This window comes from Microtus oregoni, unplaced genomic scaffold, assembly GCF_018167655.1.
Source record: "Microtus oregoni isolate MIOR12 unplaced genomic scaffold, Mior012 000016F_ref0000370, whole genome shotgun sequence".
NCBI lineage: Eukaryota > Metazoa > Chordata > Mammalia > Rodentia > Cricetidae > Microtus > Microtus oregoni.
This window is the reverse complement of record NW_024543075.1, coordinates 14,156,628-14,177,378: the sequence shown is the minus strand read 5'-3', so window position 1 is coordinate 14,177,378 and position 20,751 is coordinate 14,156,628. Positions and strand designations below refer to the sequence as shown.

The following is a 20,751-nucleotide window of genomic DNA, read 5'->3' as shown; positions in this document are numbered from 1 at the left end:
TAGAGGGTTGCCTTTGCTGCTGGCTGAGGGCCGGCCGGTTATCAGTTGTCAAAGAGGGAGCATTCTGGGAGTCTTTCAAGTTTAAAATGTTTCTCAGAGAGTCACAGGGGATGATGTCGGTGACACTCTCAGAGTCAAGCCTTAGTGTCTCTTAGGCGGATGTGCTTATTTGTGTGGTTGAGAAGACAAACCAGAATCCCTGGTATCTGGAGTCCTTCCCCGTCCTCCAACACTGCTTCTATTTGGCCCTGCTCTCTAGACGTGCTAAATAACCCCAGGGCAGAGCTGCCAATCCCATGTCAGTCTCCCTGTTAACTGTAGCAGCCCAAGAAGCTGGAGTAAACTACTTAACTTAATGGTTCACAGTGATGGGGCCAGTCTGTGGGCCAGACTTTACCTGTGTTATTTCATTTAAAACTCCCTAGGAAACCATAAAAAGGAGAGCTATTATCCCCTTCATTTACAAAGAAGCAATGTTAACACTCAGAGAAGTCAGGTAATGGGCCAAGATGGCCCAGCTGGTCAGTGCGGATGGACTGTAGACCAGGTTCCTTGTGGTCCTTTCCTGGGGTGGGATAAGGCAGCCATGGGATTGCGATAAAAGCTGCGTTTTTCTTGGGAAGCAGATCATAGCATGCATTTACCCCTCTGGTTTTACTGCATTTACTCGAGGTCTTAGTTCTCTTTGTTGTTGAATTCTAATGATCACTTCTGGTAAATGGTGAGACAGATGGGAAAAGCCGGCGACCTCTGACTGCAGCTGGGGTCTGGTTGTAGTGGGGACAAGCACATGGCAGTGATCTAAGGAGGATTTCCTACAGGCTGAAGAGCCTATGATACCAAGATAGAACTGTTCCCAGTTCCCAGAGTCTCTCTCAATTTTCTCTGACAAGAGCCTTCACCTTCAAGAATGTTCTTTACCTTAACATAGCAATGAGCAATTGAGACATAGCTGTATGGTGAGCTTGAACTCAGAAAACCTTGCTTTTCAGGTCTGAACGACACATTGGAGCAAGAGGCCACATGCTTGGCTAACACACAGCAGTCTGAGTGCCTCAATTTTCGGGCTTACCTGCATCCTAGAATCACCAAGTGTGGTTAGGAGGATTAGACTATGTCATAACCAGATGTCTCATGTGGCTAGAAGCTCCTAGACCCCAGAGATCACAGAGTGACTGGGCACTTTGGGCACTCTGGTGGCACTAGGTGATTTTACGTCACACTGATCCAGATGTGGAGGGCTATGTTCTTTCCTGGTTGCCTGACTGTCAGCAATCTGGAAAGATTTAACTCTGCTCTCTCCAGGTGTCTGAGCTGGTCACCTGCGCATGCTCTCTCTTCTCTGTGGGCCTGGGATTCTGGCTGGTTGCGGACCCACTTGGAAATCTGACTATTCTCGCTGGCACCAGAGCAGGCACCAACTCAGGATAGTCCTTCACATTCATTCTCGGAGCAGGGCTGTGCTGAGCAAGACGCGGCTTCTGAAGGAGACTCCAGCCACCTCATTTGTAGTCTAGGCAAGTCCCTTAGCCCGACCAGCCCTGGGTAATTACCAGGAACCTTCCTCCCTATCACTAGCTTGTTGCCAGGTGTGTGGGTGTGGCGGCGAGCCAGGAGCCAGCTTCACCACTAGGGCTGCAGAGGCAAAACCCTGATTTTCTCCTGCTTCTACTTCTACATTTCTCTTGAACATTAAGGAAAAGTTGTGTTCTTTGTTTTTTGTTTGTTGGTTTATTTTTGTTTTTTAACTCTCTGATTCCGAGTTTCCAGAGGGAACACAGGACAGAGCTGGGTTCAGAGAGCGTTCCATCCCTGTCTAATCCTTGCCCCACCTTGGCCCTGACTTCTGGCTAGACAGGGATTTACTTCAGGAATTGTTTCTGCGGTTTGACTTGGGATTCTGACTCCAGCAGGAAAGGAGGCTTGTGACATTGTTTAGCACACGTTTCTGTTCAAGACACTCAGAGGACAGCAGTGAATTAAACATGGTCAGGGGAGGGCTTCTACCCTAGTGGGACGGGAGACAAATATGACCAGAGAGATATGTATGCAATGGTCTTCTCAGGTTTGTAGAAATAATACATGAGCACCGCAAAGGAGAGGAAGTAAAGGCAGAGAAGTGAGGTGTGAAGTGCTCCCGGGAAAGGAAGTCAGAGATTGTCAAAGAGGGGATGGCATCCAGTCACACCATCTGCGATGGGACCAGTTTCCTGGCTTCTCTACTCCAGTCTCCTTGGCTTTATCAGAGGGGCCAATGTCTTGCCCTAAGTGTGTGGAGAAAGAAGCCAAGGCGTATTTGGAAGAAAAGGCCCAAGGGCGTTATCCATTTGCAGTGTGGTGATGACGGGCCAGGGATGCTTCAGAGGGGAATTACAGAGGCTTGGATGGAGACTGGATCTAGGAGATATCTCGGCTTGCCTCGGTTCTTTCACTGGGCCCACTTTCAGACTCTAATCTTGCTCTAATCTTGGCGGAGGAGTAGTTCACATACTTATGCTTTTTTTTCTTTAAATAACACTGAAAGTACTGTTATGTAATGAACTGAAAAACGGGGGGCAGTGGAAGAGCAGAGAACCTTCTATTACCTACACTTGCTTCCCCCCTCCACCTTAATCTTTGCACTTAGAGGCAGATCAGGAGTTATCAAGTTTTGGCTGGCTCCCACTCTCGAAGTAGCCCTGGGACTACTCTGCTGTGTGTCATGGGGCAAATTGAGTCACTTCTCTGGTTCCTGTCATTGTGTGTGTGTGTGTGTGTGTGTGTGTGTGTGTATCTCAAAGCCAATGAGCTTTAGGGTTCATTATGCCATGCACACTACTTAGTTAAATGGTAATAACAATCAGGAGAATGGCTCTCTGGTGGACAACAGAGGAACAGAGGGACTGAGAACCTTACTGCTATGACAATCTGATCTCAGGGTTAGGGTTTTCATGAAAAGACACTGAACTTGTATTTGATTTTCAGATTGTGTTGGCTGATCTTAATTGCTAACTTATGGGGGGGGTGGGGAGAGAATACTACCTTAGGGCATATCTATGAGGGAATTTCCAGAGAAATGTAACTGAGGCGAGAAGACCCACCCTGATTATAGGCCACATCATTCCATGGGCTGAGGTCCCAGAAGGAAGACGAAGTAGAAAATGAACTGAGCACCAGCGCGCATCTCTTTCGGCTTCCTGATCACAGACACAGCGTGGTGAACCATCTCATTCTTCTGCTGCCATACCCTTCCCCGTGACCATACCTCCAAACTGGGAACCAGAATAAGCCCTTCCTAACTTAGCGGCCTCTCTCGGGTATTTTATTACAGAAGTGCAAACAAGCGTTCTGTTGGATATGTCCTAATGACTCCCAATGGAATCTTCTAAGGCTCCAAGAGCTGAAAAGTCAGAGATTTCTTTCAGATCTTCGAGAAACCAAGGAAGGTGGTCTCAAAAGTCTGGACAAATCAGATAGGTGATGTCTGGATTCCTATGTGAAAACTTTTTAAAAATGTCGTCTACACATTCAGTTAAATCAGCAAAAGTCCTGTGCACGGACCAAATAAAAGTGTCGGCTCTGGCTACTTTATAGATTCTCTCTGCCATTATGTAGATGAGGAAGGGAATCCTCTGCTTCCACCCTCAGCAAGGCTGTGCAGCTGAGACTTCTCAGAAGGTAACAGGCTAACTCTTGGATGGACAGCAGCTGGTGATGAGGAGCCAGAGAGTCAGCAAGGGGCAGTTTGCCAGTTCTTTCTCACCTCCACCTCTCAGCCCACTCTGAGACTAGCACATCCTAAGGGTTGTCTCATGTACACCACGGAGGAAGGCTGTCATGAGAAGCCTTGAGAAAGATTTCTTACTGAGAGGGCATGATCCACAGCTGTGCAGAGAGGGGATACGAAGGACATAGAACCCACGAACGTTTATCGAGAGTCTAGAGTGTGTCACTCACTGTGAAAGGGGGGACATGTAATTCTCTCCCAGTTCTTTGCATATTTGAATATTTCTCCTCCTTCAGGTTTCAGCTCAAATATCTCTTCCTCGGAGAACTTTGCTGGATAGGACATCCTTTCTGAGGAAGCCTGACTCCCCTGTCTCTGAACCTCACTCTTCTCTCCCACGTATAAATAAATATAAGGACTGTATTTTTGACAGGCCTAGTTTTCCGTATAGGCTTCATGAGGGCAGAGACCTCATACACTGTAGCTGCTCAACAAATATGCTGACTATTTCTAACTATGTCCCTGAAAGGGTTTTGAGCAAACCTTAAATTTCCTTTGGCCTTTTGCACTATTAACACCATTATAAAGATGAGGTGAAATTGTATTTCGAGAAAGAAATGGTTATGATTGAAAAGCTGATGTGCAACCGGTGAATTTTATGCTTCTTAGACCCACTATGGGACAGCCTGAAAATTATCTGCAAAGGAACCAAGCCTATTTTTAAGGATCCCTGCGCCTTGCAGCTCTAGGCGATGACATCAGAGAACACGGAGTTCCACGTCCCAAGCCAAGCCTCGTGATCCTCGAAAACTGCAAGCCCCAGGATGCAGCGCGGCGCAGGGACCCAGCGCCCCGCGCGGGCCCGCGAGCCACCGCCCTGAAACTAGGAAGACGCCCGATTCCTTTGCCCGCCACGCCGCCGGGCGTGCGCGGAGCCTGCCGGGACTTGTAGTGTCCTTGGCTGGGAGTGCCCGCTCCGGAATCTCAGTCGCCGTCTGGTGGGGTAGAGGCGGCGCGTGCACGCGTGCGCAGTGCGCGGGCGGGCCGTCGTGGGCGCCGCTCCCGGCAGCTGAGTGCCTGAAGGAGCCGGGTCCGCGTCGGCGCGGGTGCTCCGGGCGGAGGCCGCGGTAACGTGGGGCGTGAGGCGCGCAGCTCGGGTGTGGGTGTGTGGAAGGGGAAAGCGGGGTGAGGGACGCGAAGCTGAGGCGAGTGGGAGGTGGCCGCCGGCTGCTGAGGGAGCGCGGGGCCGCGCCTCCTCGCGCGTCTGCGGGCGCGCGTGCACCTGGGCGAGGCCGGGCTCACCTGTGCGCGGGCTCCTTCGCGCCCCGCGGCCCGCCCTGGGGGTCCCCTCCAAGGCCCACAGCCCCGCGTGTCCTCGCTGTCTCCTCGGCAGCTCGGTCCCACTCCGGCGTCCCTGTGGCGACGCCTGTCGGAGCGGCACGGCTCCTGGGCCGTGTCCGCCTCATCATCCCCGCCGCTCGCTCCCGCACAGTCCGGCTTCCCCGCGTGTGCGGACGGCGGGTGGCACGATTGGGAGCGCCTCGGCCAAGGTCACGCGGGTGGGACCCGGGAGGTGCCCGGATCCGGGGCTGGGGACTCACAGGAGGACAGCGTCGGGGGGCGGCCCTGCCCGGCTTGTGGTTCCTTTCTGATGCTTTCTATTGACCCTCCCGGGAGAGCGTCCGGGAAGAAAGTGGTGTCAGGTTGAAAGCGCCCTGCTGTGCGTGCTGCTCTGCCTTTGCTAGAATCCCCGTGCTGCCTGCTGCGACACCCCAGCGGAGCCTCGACCGAGGGCCAAGTCAGTTCAGAAAGTGACTTGCTGGTTGGGGTCAGATCCCGAGGACAGGTTTAAGGAACAGATACCCAGGTAGTTGATGGCATTTAGGTTCCCATTCTTTCTAATACTTGCTTGGATAAATCGGTCGTTATCTATTGTAATGGGATTTTCTGTACTCTAATGAAGTCGTTGCCCTTTGTAAATTAGTTTTCTACCTAGAAAAGCTTGTTTCCTGTGTGTTTAATGACCGGAACAAATAGCCCACTCCAAGGTTTATACCATTGTCTTATCTTAAAAAATGTAGAGCAGTCTGCTTTATTTCCCTCCGAGGAGCTAGCGTCTATGCTTTTCTTCGTTGACTACCACTGGAAGAATCTACTGCAAAGTTTATGAGAACGTTAAGTGACTCAAGCTTTGGGGGCAAAACTGAAAAACCATTTTTAGTTTACTGCTGGACTTGAGGAACTATTACTTCAAAAATAGTAACATGCATTTTGAATGCAATGCGTGCGTCTTAATTTTTTTTCTTGCCGACACACTTGTGGCAAAGCATTTTTCCTCAAAATTGAATATTCCATATTTTGTACTAACTCTCTTCTTAGGGAAAGTTAATTTTTTTTTTTTAAAGAGCAGAGGTACGTTTAAACTGGAATACTAAATCAGACAGAATTCAAATTAATAGTTTATTTTATAGTGTTATAAACCATACAGTGTGCCAAGTGACAGATTTCTCCTGAGAAGTAACCCTGTGTCAGGGGATGTACGGTGAATCTGGGCTTGTAGTAAAGCGTCAATAGCTTGCCACAGCAGGGAAGTGGTATATATATGTTGCCTTCTATCTCCCTTATCCTGTTCGCCAATAGTTTCACTGTTGCTGTTGCGGGGAAAGGAGCAGGTTTGTATCTTTTTTTTTTTTTTTTTTTCTGTCTGGGTTTAGCAATGTAGCAAAATAGGAAAGAGGTCTTGTGTACATCTGTTTGGCGGAGACTGAGACAGCGGGACAGGATAAGTATACAATTGTGAGGAAGCGGCGGTGAGTTCATAAGCAGGAAGGACCTTTTTAGAAGTATTTAAGGATGTTAAGAATAGCAGTGGATTCTTTTTAAACAGTTATTGTGGGCAGTGTTCAGAGATGGGATAAGATATTGTGGGCAATGCCCAGGAAGACACTTGAGAAAGGTGGAAGCTTCCATCTCTCTGTGGACTTTTCTACTGATAACATGACTTCTGGGCCTAAGGCTGAGCGAAAGTTCTTTACTATTATGCGCCTAGTTAGATTGCAGACCCACCTCCCCCCCATATTTCCTAAGCCAGAAGGAAATGTAAGAAATAGTTAATTAGTATGATTCAAATCAGACTTTATCATGGTCATGTTGTGTGGTGTGCATGTGTCTTGTTCTTGTTTAGAAGCTGTCATGTAAGAATGAGGAAGATGGCTTTTGGTAGATTGTAGTGACCGTACAGATGTGCCGGTAGCTACTCTACTCTAAGAAGTTTCAAGACTGTGGTAGTGATGCTTTTAAGCATCTACTGAATGCCAGCTGTGAGCTGAGCATACACGAATAATCACTTTCCATATACCCAAGCAAAAAATTGCTTCGGATCTGTAATAATAAAATAAGATGGGTCCAGTAGGAAATAAATATCAAATTTTAGTTTTATTAATTTACTCATTTATTTCGACTATTTATGAGTATGCAGTATTTGAGAATGGATTGAAATTACTTCATGTGGGAGAAATAGTCAGTAGCTTTAGATTCCTGCCTGTAATACTCAGTTGTTTTAAGAAATGCTTGTATGAATGTTTTCATACAAGAAAAAGACATCCCCTTGAGGCTGCCTTTAAACTCAGCACTTGGGAGGCAGAGGCAGGTGGATCTCTGTGATCAGGCCAGCCTGATCTACATAGTGAGTTCCAGGACCCAGGACAACCAGAGTCACATAATAGAACTTGCCAAATAAATAAATAAATAAATAAATACAAAAAAGACATCCTCTGGATAACTTGCCACATAATTAGGACTCTGTAACAGTTAAAGAGTAACTAAGCAATAGAAGGGTTAATAGTTTTCCTTGTAGTTTCTATATGATAAAGAATATGTACATTTGTGATTCCTAGAATATATTTAAGTGAACATTTGTTTGATGAGCCATTGGACAAATTGAATAGCTTTGATTTTTAAATGATAGTGCTTTGGCAATTTTTATACCATACTTTCTTTGAACATGGAATTTTTCTTGCATGTAAAAGAAAATTAGAGTCATTTAGGATTTGAATGCCTTTTAGAATAAAATACTGTTTGAAAATGAAACTCTTAATTTGACTTGTCAGTCTGAAAGCTTTACACTCCAAAAGTTGTGGTAATGCCTTTAGGCAACTGTGCTTTTTATAGTTTAACCAGTGAGTTCTTGGTTCTGGATTCTGTTTATCCTTTTCTTGAAGAAAAGATAGTCGTTAGCAGTGCCAGAGTTAGGGGTGATCTCAGAGGGCTTCTGATGCAGCTTTTTAGCAGGTACAGTAAACGCTCCCTGAGAATTTCCATGTCGGGTGTTCCCTTCCATTACTAAGGGTGGTTATGCAGGTCCATAGGCTATTGTATTATTGAGAAGTCTGAGCTAGTGACAGTAAACGTAAGACAGTTTAATGTTCATTGCTTTCAGTCATGCTTGAAGGATCTTTCTTTTTTTTTTCCTCATACCCCAAGAGTAAGGCTAGCTTTTCTATCATTTACAGCTATTAAAAGCTCAAGTCAAACAGAGCTGAGTGTAGTGGCTTACTCCTTTAATCCCAGCACTTGGGAAACAGAGTCAGACAGATCTCTATGAGTTACAGAACAGTCTGTTCTACATAGTGAGTTCCAGGACAGCCAGAACTACATAGTGAGACCCTATCTAGGACCCCCCCCCCAAAAAAAAAGCTCTAGTCTAATCTATTCCAATTTAAAGCATCTGTCCGATATTTAATTTAGAACTACTTTCCTCTCTTACCCAGAGTCTGGCCACTTACTGCCTGAAGCTCTTGGGATACAGAGGGATTGCTGTTTATTATTAAGTAGCTTTTGCTGGACCTCTTTGGGGATCTGCTTGGATAGGGACTGGTCAGAAGAATGGAAAAATGCACTTATTCCTTATCTGTTCCTCCTTAATTAATGGTGGCGGGGTCTGACACACAAGCTGATACTACTGGTGAGTTTTTGCATGGTGACTCCCTGCTGCACAGTTCCTGCATATGAAATTTCTCTGGCCAGGCCTTTTCCATTTCTCACTCCACCAGCTTGTTCCTTTTAGTGTGTAGTGGTGAAGAGGGTTAAGGATCTTTTTCTTTATAGTCAAGTTTTTTGATGATGCCAAGACCGCTTGAGTACCACTATGCCTGCCATTGCTGTTCAAGCCACTGGAAACTCACTTCTTTGCTTGCGGGCTACTTAAGACTGCCTTTCTGTGCCTGCTGCTTTCTCGGAGGCAGGGCCTGTTGCATAGTCTGCTGTGCCGGCTGAAAGTGAATTGGAACATGCAGTGCCAGTTTCCCTGTCTCCTAGGCATTCCAAGTTTTAGTGAACAGAATGTCTATTTGCTGGTGAACACTTTTCTGTCTTCTCCCTGAAGACATGGGACACTTCCCTCTCTCTCTGTCAGTTACTTCTACTGAGGAAAAGGATGTTAAGGAGGTACTTGGAGTGCCAGAGCCCTGAGAGCTGTATGTGGCAGGTAGGTGAAGGCCATGCCTAATTGCACAGCTGTCTGTACAGTGTAGATGCTATCCCCCAAATGAGCTACCTATAGTTTAAAAAGATTTCATCATATTTCATGCATGTACAGGTTTTTTCTTGTCATATTGTTGCATTAGCAATCGTGTATATATATTTACTTGTATGTGTTCAGTGTTGTAAGTAATCTAGAGGTGCTGTGCAGCAGAAGGAGAAGGCCTGAGTTATATGAAAATACTGTAGGTTGTTGAGCAGCACAGACCTTGGTATCAGTGGGAGTCCTGAAACCAATCCCCATGGGTAAGGGAGAACAACTGAATGTTCTCTGCTCTGTCTGTGTGGGTTTCTGGTCCATACAGCATCTGATTAACAAATAGTATGACATTCTGTGGCCTGAGGTCTTTCAGTGTAAAATTCACATTTTCCTTCCTTTTTCTTCTGTCTGTTTTTTTTTTTTTTTTTTGGTTTTTCGAGACAGGGTTTCTCTGTAGCTTTGGAGCCTGTCCTGGAACTCCCTTTGTAGACCAGGCTGGTCTCGAACTCACAGAGATCCGCCTGTCTCTGCCTCCCGAGTGCTGGGATTAAAGGCGTGCGCCACCACCGCCCGGCCTTCTGTCTGTTTTTTGTTTTGTGTCTTAAGAGCCTTGCTTCTTTCTACCCAGCTGATGAGATGGCAACTGAATGTTAATTTGTGACTGAGTTTTAAATCCATCTATGCCTCAGTACATAAATCTAGCTGAAGAGTAGATGTGAGGCCGTGGGCTGATCTTGGAATTTTATGTTTTTTTTTTCTGATGCTTGCTTTACTGAGAATATAAATTCAAATGGGAATCTAGTACTAGGGCCTTTTTCTTTCTGTCATCTAAACAAACCAGTTAAATCTGCTACATGACTTTTTATCTGATAAAGGAAAAGCAGCTTTGTATCTGGAAATGCAGTCATTATGGGTAGTGACTTCACACTTCATTCAGAAGGTAGTTTGTGAACACCTTCCACCATGCTGTTGTAGGTTTTGGAGAAATGGCAGTGAGTTAGCAAAACAAAAGTCCTGCCCTCATGAAGCTCGCACTCCAGAGTGGGGAAATAGAAAAGGTGCAGGTAAAAAAAAGTTAAGTCCTTGTCTGTTAGGTGTTGAATGTGCTAAAGAGTGCAGCAGGGGAAGGAGATGAGAGGTGGGCTTGGGAGGTTCTGCAACTTTAGCTAAGGTCGTAGGGAGGTCTCCACTGAAGGAAGCGAAGAGGCCCTTCCCTGCACTACACGGGGAGCTTGTTTGGTTAGTCTGCTGACAGATGATTGAGTGGGTGGGTGGGGGTGTACTGGGATGGCAGGGAGTAGGGAGGTGGTGAAGCCTTATAGGTCTTTGTAAAGGCCCTCCCTGGTTTTTACTGAGTGGCATGGGATCCTGTTGAAATGACAGTGTTTCAGCCTTGGATGAACAGGAAGGTACTGGTCACTGGGTTCAATCCCAGAATTTCCTCTAGAGTTGGTCTTGAGAAGGGGTGGAGTGGGGCATCATCTGACCATCCAAAGCATCAGAGTTTTCAGAAACTCAGAGTAATTCTACTGAACAGCTGGGGTTGGCATCCACTTTACTGCAGCTTTTTGAGTAGTAGGAGATTCTGTGTAGTGTTAGGGGACATGGGCTCCCCTCATTTGAATTCCGGCTCTGTCTCTTCCCAACCCTGTGCTTTGGGCTTTGATTCTTCTCATCTGTAGTATTGTTGTTATAAAGATTAAATTAATATTTAGAAGAGCATCTAAAAAGAAGTAAATGTCTGTGTTTTTATTGAGTAAACACTTGAGTTGTGTTTATTCAATTATGGGATGGCTTTGATTGTAGTGTTGAGAACGGGCTGCAGTGGGGCAAGCACTGAAAAAGCAAGGCAGTCCATGCAGCAATCCAGGCAGCAGCAAGAATGGAAAGTGGAAGGAATCTTTATATATTTAAAACACAGAACCAACAGGATTTATTGATGTATTGCACATGGAGTGAGAAAGGAGAACTTTATTCAAGCGTGACTCGGTGAGGTACTTTGCTGGAACTATTGAAAGGAGGACATGGTGGTTTTCTTAGATGGACAAGACACGAGAGTCAGGTTTATGAGGGGAGTGCCTGGGTTTAGTTCTGTGAGTTGCAGATGTATGTTAGGGAAGTAAGTGGATTATATATTGTGGGCTGTGCATCCATGAGTCTATAGAGTTCAAGGATGTTTAAGACTGAAGGTTCCAGGCTGGAGCTCTACTGTTTTAGACATGTGAAAGTGAGCTCACCAAGAGACCAGGTTTAAATAGAAGGGAAGCCTTGGACCATCATTCACAGATCTGGGAGAGGAAATGCCCCTGAGTATTTCTGATACTCTTTAGGATGAAAGACAGTTATAATTATTTCATTTTAAAAAGAGACTTTATTGAGAGATAGCCCAGTATAATTCATCTGCTTAAAGTTAGTCCATTGATTTTTAGTGTATTTGCAGCTGTATAGCTGTTACCAAAATTTTGAATATTTGTATCATTGCCCACCCCCCCCCTCAAAACCCCACATACTTCCCATCCTCATGTCTTCATTTCCTACCTACCCTCCTGTAAGTAGACAGCTACTGATCTACGTGATTTACGTGTTTATTCTGGATATTTCATACCAGTAGAACCCTATAATGTGCTTTACTAAGAGAGAAGCCATATCCATTAAGACCAAGTTTCTGAATTCATTAGATTTTAAAACGCTTGGTAAAGGTGGGGCTAGACGATCTCTTATTGAAAAGATACATTTTCCTCTTTGTGATTAGTAAGAAAATTGTGAGGTAGTATTTTGAGGCTATTTGATTTTTTTTTCTCCGTTTCATTTGGTGGTTGTAATATCCGTTGGGATGTTTGCATCTGATCACTCAGTGGTGGCATTACATACAGTGATGACTTGCTGTTGCTGTCATGTTTCCAAAGATCTAGAGTTCACAGAATTTCAGATTCAGATACATTTGTGCAGAGGTTTCTTTTTTCTGTTTGCCCTTTTTTAGGCTCTCAGGCTATAGTGCTTTTCTGTGAGGAAGCACACAAAGTCTGATTGTATCTTTTTCTGTGCACTATCTATTCATGTCTGAGTCATTTTTTGTTGAATTTTTGATATTTTTTTTATATTTCTTGGCAATGGAAAATAGCCCTTTGTGGAATAAGTTGCAAACATACTCTGTTAACTTTGATTATGCACGTTAATTTTTGCCATCCAAATTTTTTAAAAATATTTATTTATTTGTTTATTATATATATAGTATTCTTCCAAATTCTTTTAAAATTATTTGTGGTTATTTATCAGTGATTTCTTGAATTGTTACTATTTCATTTATTTATTTGTTTATTTATTTATATATTTAAGATTTATTTATTTATTATGTATACAACATTCTGCCTCCATGTATGCCCACACGTCAGAGCAGGGTGCCAGATCTCAGTACAGATGGTTGTGAGCCACCATGTGGTTCCTGGGAATTGAACTCAGGACCTCTGGAAGAGCAGTCAGTGCTCTTAACCTTTGAGCCATCTCTCCAGCCCTTATTTATTTATTTTTGAGACAGTGTCTCTCTCATAGCCCTGGCTGTCCTGGAACTCACTTTGTAGATGAGTTTAGTTTTTAACTCAGATCTGCCTGCCTCAGCTTCCCAAGTGCTGGGATTAAAGACAAGTGCCACCACACCAGGCTCAAGATTGCTGTTAACCTTTAAATTTGCTTTTTGGGGCTGGAGAGGTGGCTCAGAGGGTAAGAGCATTGCCTGCTCTTCCAAAGGTCCTGAGTTCAATTCCCAGCAACCACATGGTGGCTCACAACCATCTGTAATGGGGTCTGGTGCCCTCTTCTGGTCTGCAGGCATACACACAGACAGAATATTGTATACATAGTAAATAAATAAATATTTAAAAAAAAATAAAATAAATTTGCTTTTTGATGTTAATCTTCCCCCTTTGCCCAGTTCCAAGTAACTAGAGTTGTGTTGTTTATTGTGCAGCTTTTTGTGCCTGCCTTTTTTCTACTTGGTATAATAATGATTTTGAGATTTATCCAGACTGTTAGATGTCAGTAACTACTTTGTACTATAAACCAGTGTTCCATCATTTAGCTGTGCTGCATTTATTGTCTGTTCATTTGCTGAGGGGCATCTTTGTCTCTAGTTTATAGCCTGTAAATGAAGCTGCTCTGAGCATCGTTAGTCTTTCTATGCTTGTTTTCATTTCTCTTGGGTTGATATGTGGGATGAGATGGGTAGGCTACAGGATAGAATGATGTCTGAAGTGGCTTATTATTTTATATTTCTCATCAACAGTGTATACATAAATTATGAATGTTTTATGTTCTTGATACATTGTAATGCCAGTCTGCTTCATTTTAGCTGTTCTCTGGAGTATATGTGCTACTATTTATTTAAGCTCCGGATAACTGAAATGTTATTTACATGCAACCAATTTTACCCATTTTAGCATACAGTTCTGTGAATTTTGGCATAAGAATGCAACTGTGTAACTAGCACAATCAAAACGTGCCCCTCAAAAAAATCCTGAAAGTGTTTTGTAGTTGGTCCTTTCCCTAGCCGTGTATCTTTCCTACATGGTGGGGTGGCTGCTTTCCTCTTTTACTTTGCAAGAAGTTTATTCTTTAACTATCTTTTTTTTTTATCTTTTACAGTTTCATACATATATACAGTGTATTGTGATTATATTCACCCCCATTACCCTCTATGATCTACTTTCTTTTCTCTTTCAACTCCTTATTCTCCTCAGCTAGTCTCCTAGTGGCTGCAGGAAAGCTTGTCAGGAAAGGATGGAGTCCCATAGGTACTTCCTGTGTCTGTGATGGAATGTTGAAGGGCCCAGTTTGTGAAGGTAACCATAGCTGCTGTTTGTAATTGCAGTGGCAGTGTCATGTCTTGATGGCAGTATTTTGTGGCACTTCCCCTACTCCCTCTAGTTCATTAATCCCCTCTTCACTTCTTCAATGGACCTGGAGAGGTGATGGTGATGTATATATCCTGTTTAGGACTGAGTTCTCAACAGTCACTGTTTCTTGACATTTTGATCAGATATGAGCCTCTACATACGAGAGATGAGCCTTCTGAAAAAGAAACTTCTTGGTCCTAGGCTTCCAGTGGCACTAGTCTGTAAGTTTATGGTAGTTTGACAGCATGTCCATTTAGGGCAACAGTGGTGGGGTAAGCTCTCCCTTTGGGTCTCTGGCTTTGATCGGGCTATAATACCAGATGTATATTCCTTCCTGTGGAGCAGGCCTCCAACTCAATCACAAAATGGTTGCTTATCCCCAATACCAATTTAGCTACTGTCGTTGCAGGGGGCGTAGCTTGCCTGGTGCCTAGTATTATAGCACACAGGTCTACAGGTGGGTAAAATTATTGATTGTGTTTTTCCTTAGCAGCCTTTCTAGCACCTTCCAGCACTGTGAACTTAATCAAGCTGGTGGGGAAGGACCCTCCAGCTCAGTTCCAGCTTGTTTTCTCTGTCCTGTAGCATGTAGACTTCATAGCTTTGATAAGCGCCTAGTTCACCACAAGTAAGGTATAAGACATTTCATCACACCCAAAATTTACCATTTTGAAGTCAGCCTTTTCTTTACCTAGTAATCTGTTCTGACTCCACAGCATGTTTAGTTTGCCTTCTTTCACTTAGCACAGTACAGATGAGATTTCCGTTGCTCTGTGTGTCAGTAGTTCAGCCCTTTCCAAGTAAAGCTCCATTGCACTGTGCTCACTTGGCCGCCGGTCAGTGGGTTGCTTCTGATTCTTGACACTTAGGAGTAATGCTGCCGTAAACAGTTGCTTACAAAATTTTGAGTGAACAGACCTTCATTTGATTTGGATAAATACCCAGAAGTGGAATTTCTGGTTTATATTGTGTATATTTTTAACTTTATTAGAATCTGTTGCTAACTTGTTTTTCAGAGTTGCTAAACCATTTTGCACCCCAGCAGTGTATATGAAAGTTTGCTTGTCTCTCATCCCCGACAGTGGGTATTAGGTGCTTTTTTAGTTTTGTTTGGGCTGTCCTAGGAGACACTAAGAGTATCTCAAAGCTGTTCTTAGAAATCTGCCGTATCTTCCTGAATAATTATGTGCATCATTATTTGTGCATCTTTGCTAGCTGGTCTGTTAAGCTTGTGTCCATTTTACTGTTGTTTGTTTTATTGAATTGTAATAATTAACTGTTCTTAGTATCAGTTTCCTGGTGTACTGTATATGTTTTCTGATGTTTGTGGCTTCTTTTTCTTTTCTTTTTTCCCTTTTTTCATCTCTTTCTTTCTTTCTCTCTCTCTCTCTCTCTCTCTCTCTCTCTCTCTCTCTCTTTCTCTTTCTCTTTTGGACTGATGGTGCTATAACCTAGGTCCTTTACATGCTGAGTGAGTGCTGTAATACTTTTAAAGATTTATTTTTATGGGTGTTTTGCCTTCATGTATGTGTATGCACCATGGGCATGCGGTGCACGGCAGAGACTGAAGAGGGCATCAGATCCTCTGAAACTGGAATTACAGGCAATCCTGACCTGTCATGTGGGTTCTGAGAATTGAACCCTGGCCATTTCTAACCTCTAACAGGTTAAATCTGTAGCTCCTCTTTACTTTTGAAAAAATTGGATTGTATGTCCTTTTGTTTCGCAGTTTGGCTTTTGCTGATGGAGTGCTTGTGGAGCAGTTCAGTGTCTTCCATATTTCTTATAAATTGGTAGTTGAATACAGGAGAATCTAGTAACTCAATCAGATTTAGATAAAATCTTTTTTTATCATGTTGATTTCACAGGTGATGTTTGAATGCCTTCCATAAGGAAATACATAATACCTGGTCCATCTTTCTTTGTTGTTTATTTGTTTATTATGATTCATTTTAATCTGAACAGTTTAAAGAGTTCTTTCTTTTTTTTTTTTTTTTGGTTTTTCGAGACAGGGTTTCTCTATGGCTTTGGAGCCGGTCCTGGAGCTAGCTCGGTAGACCAGGCTGGTCTCGAACTCACAGAGATCCGCCTGCCTCTGCCTCCCGAGATCTGGGATTAAAGGCGTGCGCCACCATCGCCCGGCTCAGTTTAAAGAGTTCTTGATAGGATTCTAATGCCTAGGAATATGTGTTCAAGCAATTATTATTTTCCTGCTGTCTTTTTTTTTTTTTTTTTAATTTTTCGAGACAGGGTTTCTCCGTGGCTTTGGAGTCCTGGAACTAGCTCTGTAGACCAGGCTGGTCTCGAACTCACAGAGATCCGCCTGCCTCTGCCTCCCGAGTGCTGGGATTAAAGGCGTGCGCCACCATCGCCTGGCCTTGTCTTTTGTTTTTGAGACAGGGTTTCTCCACGTAATTTAGGCTGTCCTGGAACTCTCTACAGACTAGGCTGTCCCTGAACTCACAGAGATCTGCCTGTCCCTGCCTCCCAAGTGCTGGGATTAAAGGCAAGTGCGTCCACCCACTGCTGGTCCCCTTCCCCCTATTTTAATTGGGAAGCTTACTTCCCTGTCACTGTTGACTTCTGAGAAGCGGAAATGCTGATGACTATTCATAGGGTTGCTTTGAAGATTACAATTATTCTTAGAAGAGAACCTGCCACAGAGGCTAGCGTACAGCAGTGATCAGTAAATGTTAATTATTGCTGTGTGATTTTAAAAATATTCTGAGGGATTAGAGAAATGGCTCAGAGGTTGAAGAGTGTGCTGTTCTTAAAAGAGTACCCAGGTTCGAATCCTAGCACCCGTACCAGACAGCTCATCACCACTTGTAACTCTAGTTCTGCAGAATCTGGTACTGACTTCTGAACTTGGCACCTGCCCTGCACTTCCATGTGCACATCCCCATACCCAGATACAGGCACACACACAATTAAAAATAATATCAGTCGGGCGTGGTGGCACATGACTCTAATCCCAATACTCAGGAGGCAGAAGCAGGAAGATCTCTGTTAACAGGAGGCCAGCCTGGCTATATATTGAGTTTTAGGCCAGCCAGAAATACATAGTGAGACTTTGTCTTAAACAAAAAATCAATCTTTTTATTTACTTATTTTTTAAATTGATTTTATTCAGCTGTGTTTTTTCTGCTCCCCTCACTTCCTCTCCCGTTCCCTTCAGTCTTCTCCCATGGTCCCCATACTCTTAATTTACTCAGGAGATCTTGTCTTTTTCTACTTCCCATGTAGATTAGATCCATGTGTGTCTCTCTTAGGGTCCTCATTGTTGTCTAGGTTCTCTGGGATTGTGATTTGTAGGCTGGTTTTCTTTGCTTTATGTTTAAAAACCACTTATGAGTAAGTACATGTGATAATGTCTGTCTGGGTCGGGTCTGGGTTACCTCACTCAATATGATGTTTTCTAGATCCATCCATTTGCCTGCAAATTTCAAGATTTTTTTTTTCTGCTGTGCAGTACTCCATTGTGTAAATGTACCACATTTTCCTTATCTACCATTAGTCGAGGAGCATTTAGGTTGTTTCCAGGTTCTGGCTATGACAAACAATGCTGCTATGAACATAATTGAGCACATGCCCTTGTGGTACGATTGAGCATCCTTTGGATATATACCCAAAAGTGGTATTGCTGGGACTTGAGGAAGGTTGTTTCCTAATTTTCTGAGAAATGCCATACTGATATCCAAAGGGGCTGTACCAGTTTTGCAGCCAAAAAATAAATCTTTAAAAAAATTAAAACCATGAATAATCTTAAAAGGTAGGTTATCTTGATTTATGAGGAAATTAAAGTTTGAATGGGTAATTTTTAGCACACTTGATTTTATTTTAGAAGGAAATCAAGTGAGTTATTTAATTGAGTAGATGGCTTTTCTTTGTCCACACCAATTTGAGGTTGGATTTAAAGGCACATTTGTGGCAAACTTAAGTCCTAAATACTTTCTGCCAGTGCGTCCAATGTTGGTGTGAGCTCCTGTTAACTGGTCTCATCTGTAGTGGGGTTTGTGTTGCTTGTGGAATAGACTGAACTGTCGTCCAAATTTAATCTTGATGTTTGCTTAGAAATTACTCTTCCTAGGGCTTACTGTTGCTGTTTTCATTCTACAGTGTAATGTTCAAGCCCAGAAATGCCTTATGTGGATCGGCAGAATCGCATTTGTGGTTTTCTAGACATTGAAGAAAATGAGAACAGTGGGAAATTTCTTCGACGGTATTTCATCCTGGATACCAGAGAGGACAGCTTCGTATGGTACATGGATAATCCACAGGTTTGTAAGAGCCCAAATCACCTTATAACAGCATAAAGAGTTGTATTTATTACAGCATTTGATGTAGATTGTGAGTTTGTCTTCCTAAACAGTTCATATTTAGATTTATTTCCACTGGTTTAACTTTCTCCCCCTGTTGGTACCTGTGACCTCTACTCCTATTTGAAATTCAGAGGATAAAATTAAGTTTATTTGATTGAAAATTTATCCTTGTACATATATTTTCTCCCTCTTGTGAGGGAAGTACTCTTTATGTAGAAAAATTTTGACTAATCACAGATTTAAGATACTCTGCCTAAGATTGTGAGTGTTCCTATTTGGAAAACCTACTGGAACTCTTTGATACTCCTGGGCTCATGGAGTTCCTTCATCGTGTGCTGCCCTTGAGTGTCAGTCACTGCGATGAGTCTGTGACGGAAGTTGACTTTAATTTTGTTGTTTTCTTGAAAACTTTTGGCTAGATGTAAGAAGTTGAAAAATAGAATACTACTTTTAATTACTGAGAGATGGCTCAGTGAATCAAGGCACTGTGGCCAAGTCTGCGGACCTAGAATCCATATGGTAAAAGTAGAGAACAGACTCCCAAAACTGTTCTCTGACCTCTGCATTTGAGCATGATGTGCACGCCCTCCCTCCTGCCTCAATAAATATAAATAGAATATAAATTTAAAAAATTCCAGTTTTAAGATCAGTGAGAGATCTGGAATTAAAAATTTTCTGCTGAATAGTTGAAAACTTCTTGCCTGTGGAGCTCTTTATTTCAAATCAAAATTATTTTAAAAGCTAAAAATGGAGGTGTGTGTCATGGTGAAGTGAAGTATGTGGAAAGTGAGGAATGGGTCTGGCCAGCTTCCTACCCAGGGCCTTGATTGTATGGCCTGGATAGAGCAGGAATTTTAGAAAGGTCACCATAACCAGAAACAGGTCCCCTGTAACTAGTCTTTAGTTTTCATTATCTGTACTGATGTGATAAAATGTAAGTATTCATTTATATAGACTGGGGGTTACAGATGACCTTAGTATTAATTCAGTCTCCTCAATTTCTTCAATTTAGATATAGCTTGAATGACACACAGCTAAAAAGTATGTATCATATTTGAAATTGTCAATTATTATTTTTGCCAGAGCTTAAATCCAGTTCCTTGACTTTTCTCACCAGTCTTGACTTTACCCTCTGATTCTCTACCGTGTAGGTTTAGCCATTTATTTACAGGTAATCTTAGAAATTTGGGTGCATGGGATGGGTTATATTTTAATTCAGCTTATATTAGCTGTGTACTCGCTTTGTATGGTGAGACGTTTTAGCAGGCGGTAGCATCCTCTGTCAGTGTCCATGCAGAGCTTACTGACACTGTGTTACTCTTTTATCCCTGAGTCTAAGGACCGTCCTCAGGAGGCAGTTACCTGGCCGAGCAGGCAGCTGCATTGTTATTATCTTCATCTCCTTGGTCTGAGTCAGTGAGAAATAACAGGGCAGCAGGAATCAAAAGTTCATGTTGATATCTTTTCCTCAACATATGAATCAGATTCTTGTCTTTTATGGTCTTGTGTGTTTAGCTGGAACATGATTCCCTCAGAAATAACATTGAATCTTCTTCGCAAGATCTCAGCTATTGGATTCTGCAGAGCCAGGGTGTAGGTTGTCAGCGTTTTACCCTGATTGGCCTCTTTACAGAGGACCTTACATATGGTTCTTCTGAATTCCCCATAAAACCCTTTGTTATTTTTTTTTTTAATTCTTCTGCAGATTTTTCTTAAAATTCTCCCTTTTACCAAAACTTCTCAGTTAACAGATATATACAAAGCTAGTTAAAAAAGGAAGTGTATTTGTTACCATGTGTGAAACACAGACTTAGAATCAGAAAAAGGCATAGTTATAAAAAGCAGAGGGAGCTGACATACTGGAGATGGTGACATTTAAAATTGACCTGAAGATTGGATTTGACTTTGGCCCAGAAGTGGAGAAGAGATGATCCCTGGATTCAGGGTATCAATGGCAAAGGAGTCACTGTAGATCTCTACAGAGTGTTTGGATTAGTAATCCATCTTGGTAGGGAGGGGTCTTCTAAACTTCACACTCAGCTAGGTCTTTTCACACTTTTTGTGCCTATGGGGGCGGTTGTAAGGCATGTGCTGGTGATTGCTCCCATCTGTACTAAGCTCAGGCTATCCCACTGAGAGCTAAACTTTTAGCCTTTCGTTTGTTGTTGTTGTGTTTTTTAAACAGGGGCACATAAAGCCCAAGCTGGCCTTAAACTCTTGATCCTCCTTCCTCTACCTCCTGTGCATTGGAATTACAGGTGTGGAACACCACACCCAGCTCACATGAACTTTTTAAAAGACATTTGTTTTTTTTTT

The 20,751-nt window shown here is 43.1% G+C and overlaps 1 protein-coding gene across 8 annotated transcripts in view; it reads left to right on the top strand.

The window, feature by feature from the left end:
• The first annotated feature begins 4,695 nt into the window (after positions 1–4,695).
• Positions 4,696–20,751, top strand: part of Plekha1 (pleckstrin homology domain containing A1) — a 56,614-nt gene continuing 40,558 nt past the window's right edge. For 2 of the 8 annotated variants that reach the window (XM_041666211.1, XM_041666213.1), the window contains exons 1-2: positions 4,696–4,833; positions 18,233–18,393. In XM_041666211.1, the coding sequence (XP_041522145.1) occupies positions 18,253–18,393 (141 nt within the window). In that variant the 5' untranslated portion in view covers positions 4,696–4,833; positions 18,233–18,252. Of the gene's footprint in view, positions 4,834–5,079; positions 5,257–5,303; positions 5,574–9,066; positions 9,192–18,232; positions 18,394–20,751 lie in introns of those variants that run through there. The other 6 variants (XM_041666207.1, XM_041666212.1, XM_041666210.1 and 3 more) reach the window with 6 other exon arrangements.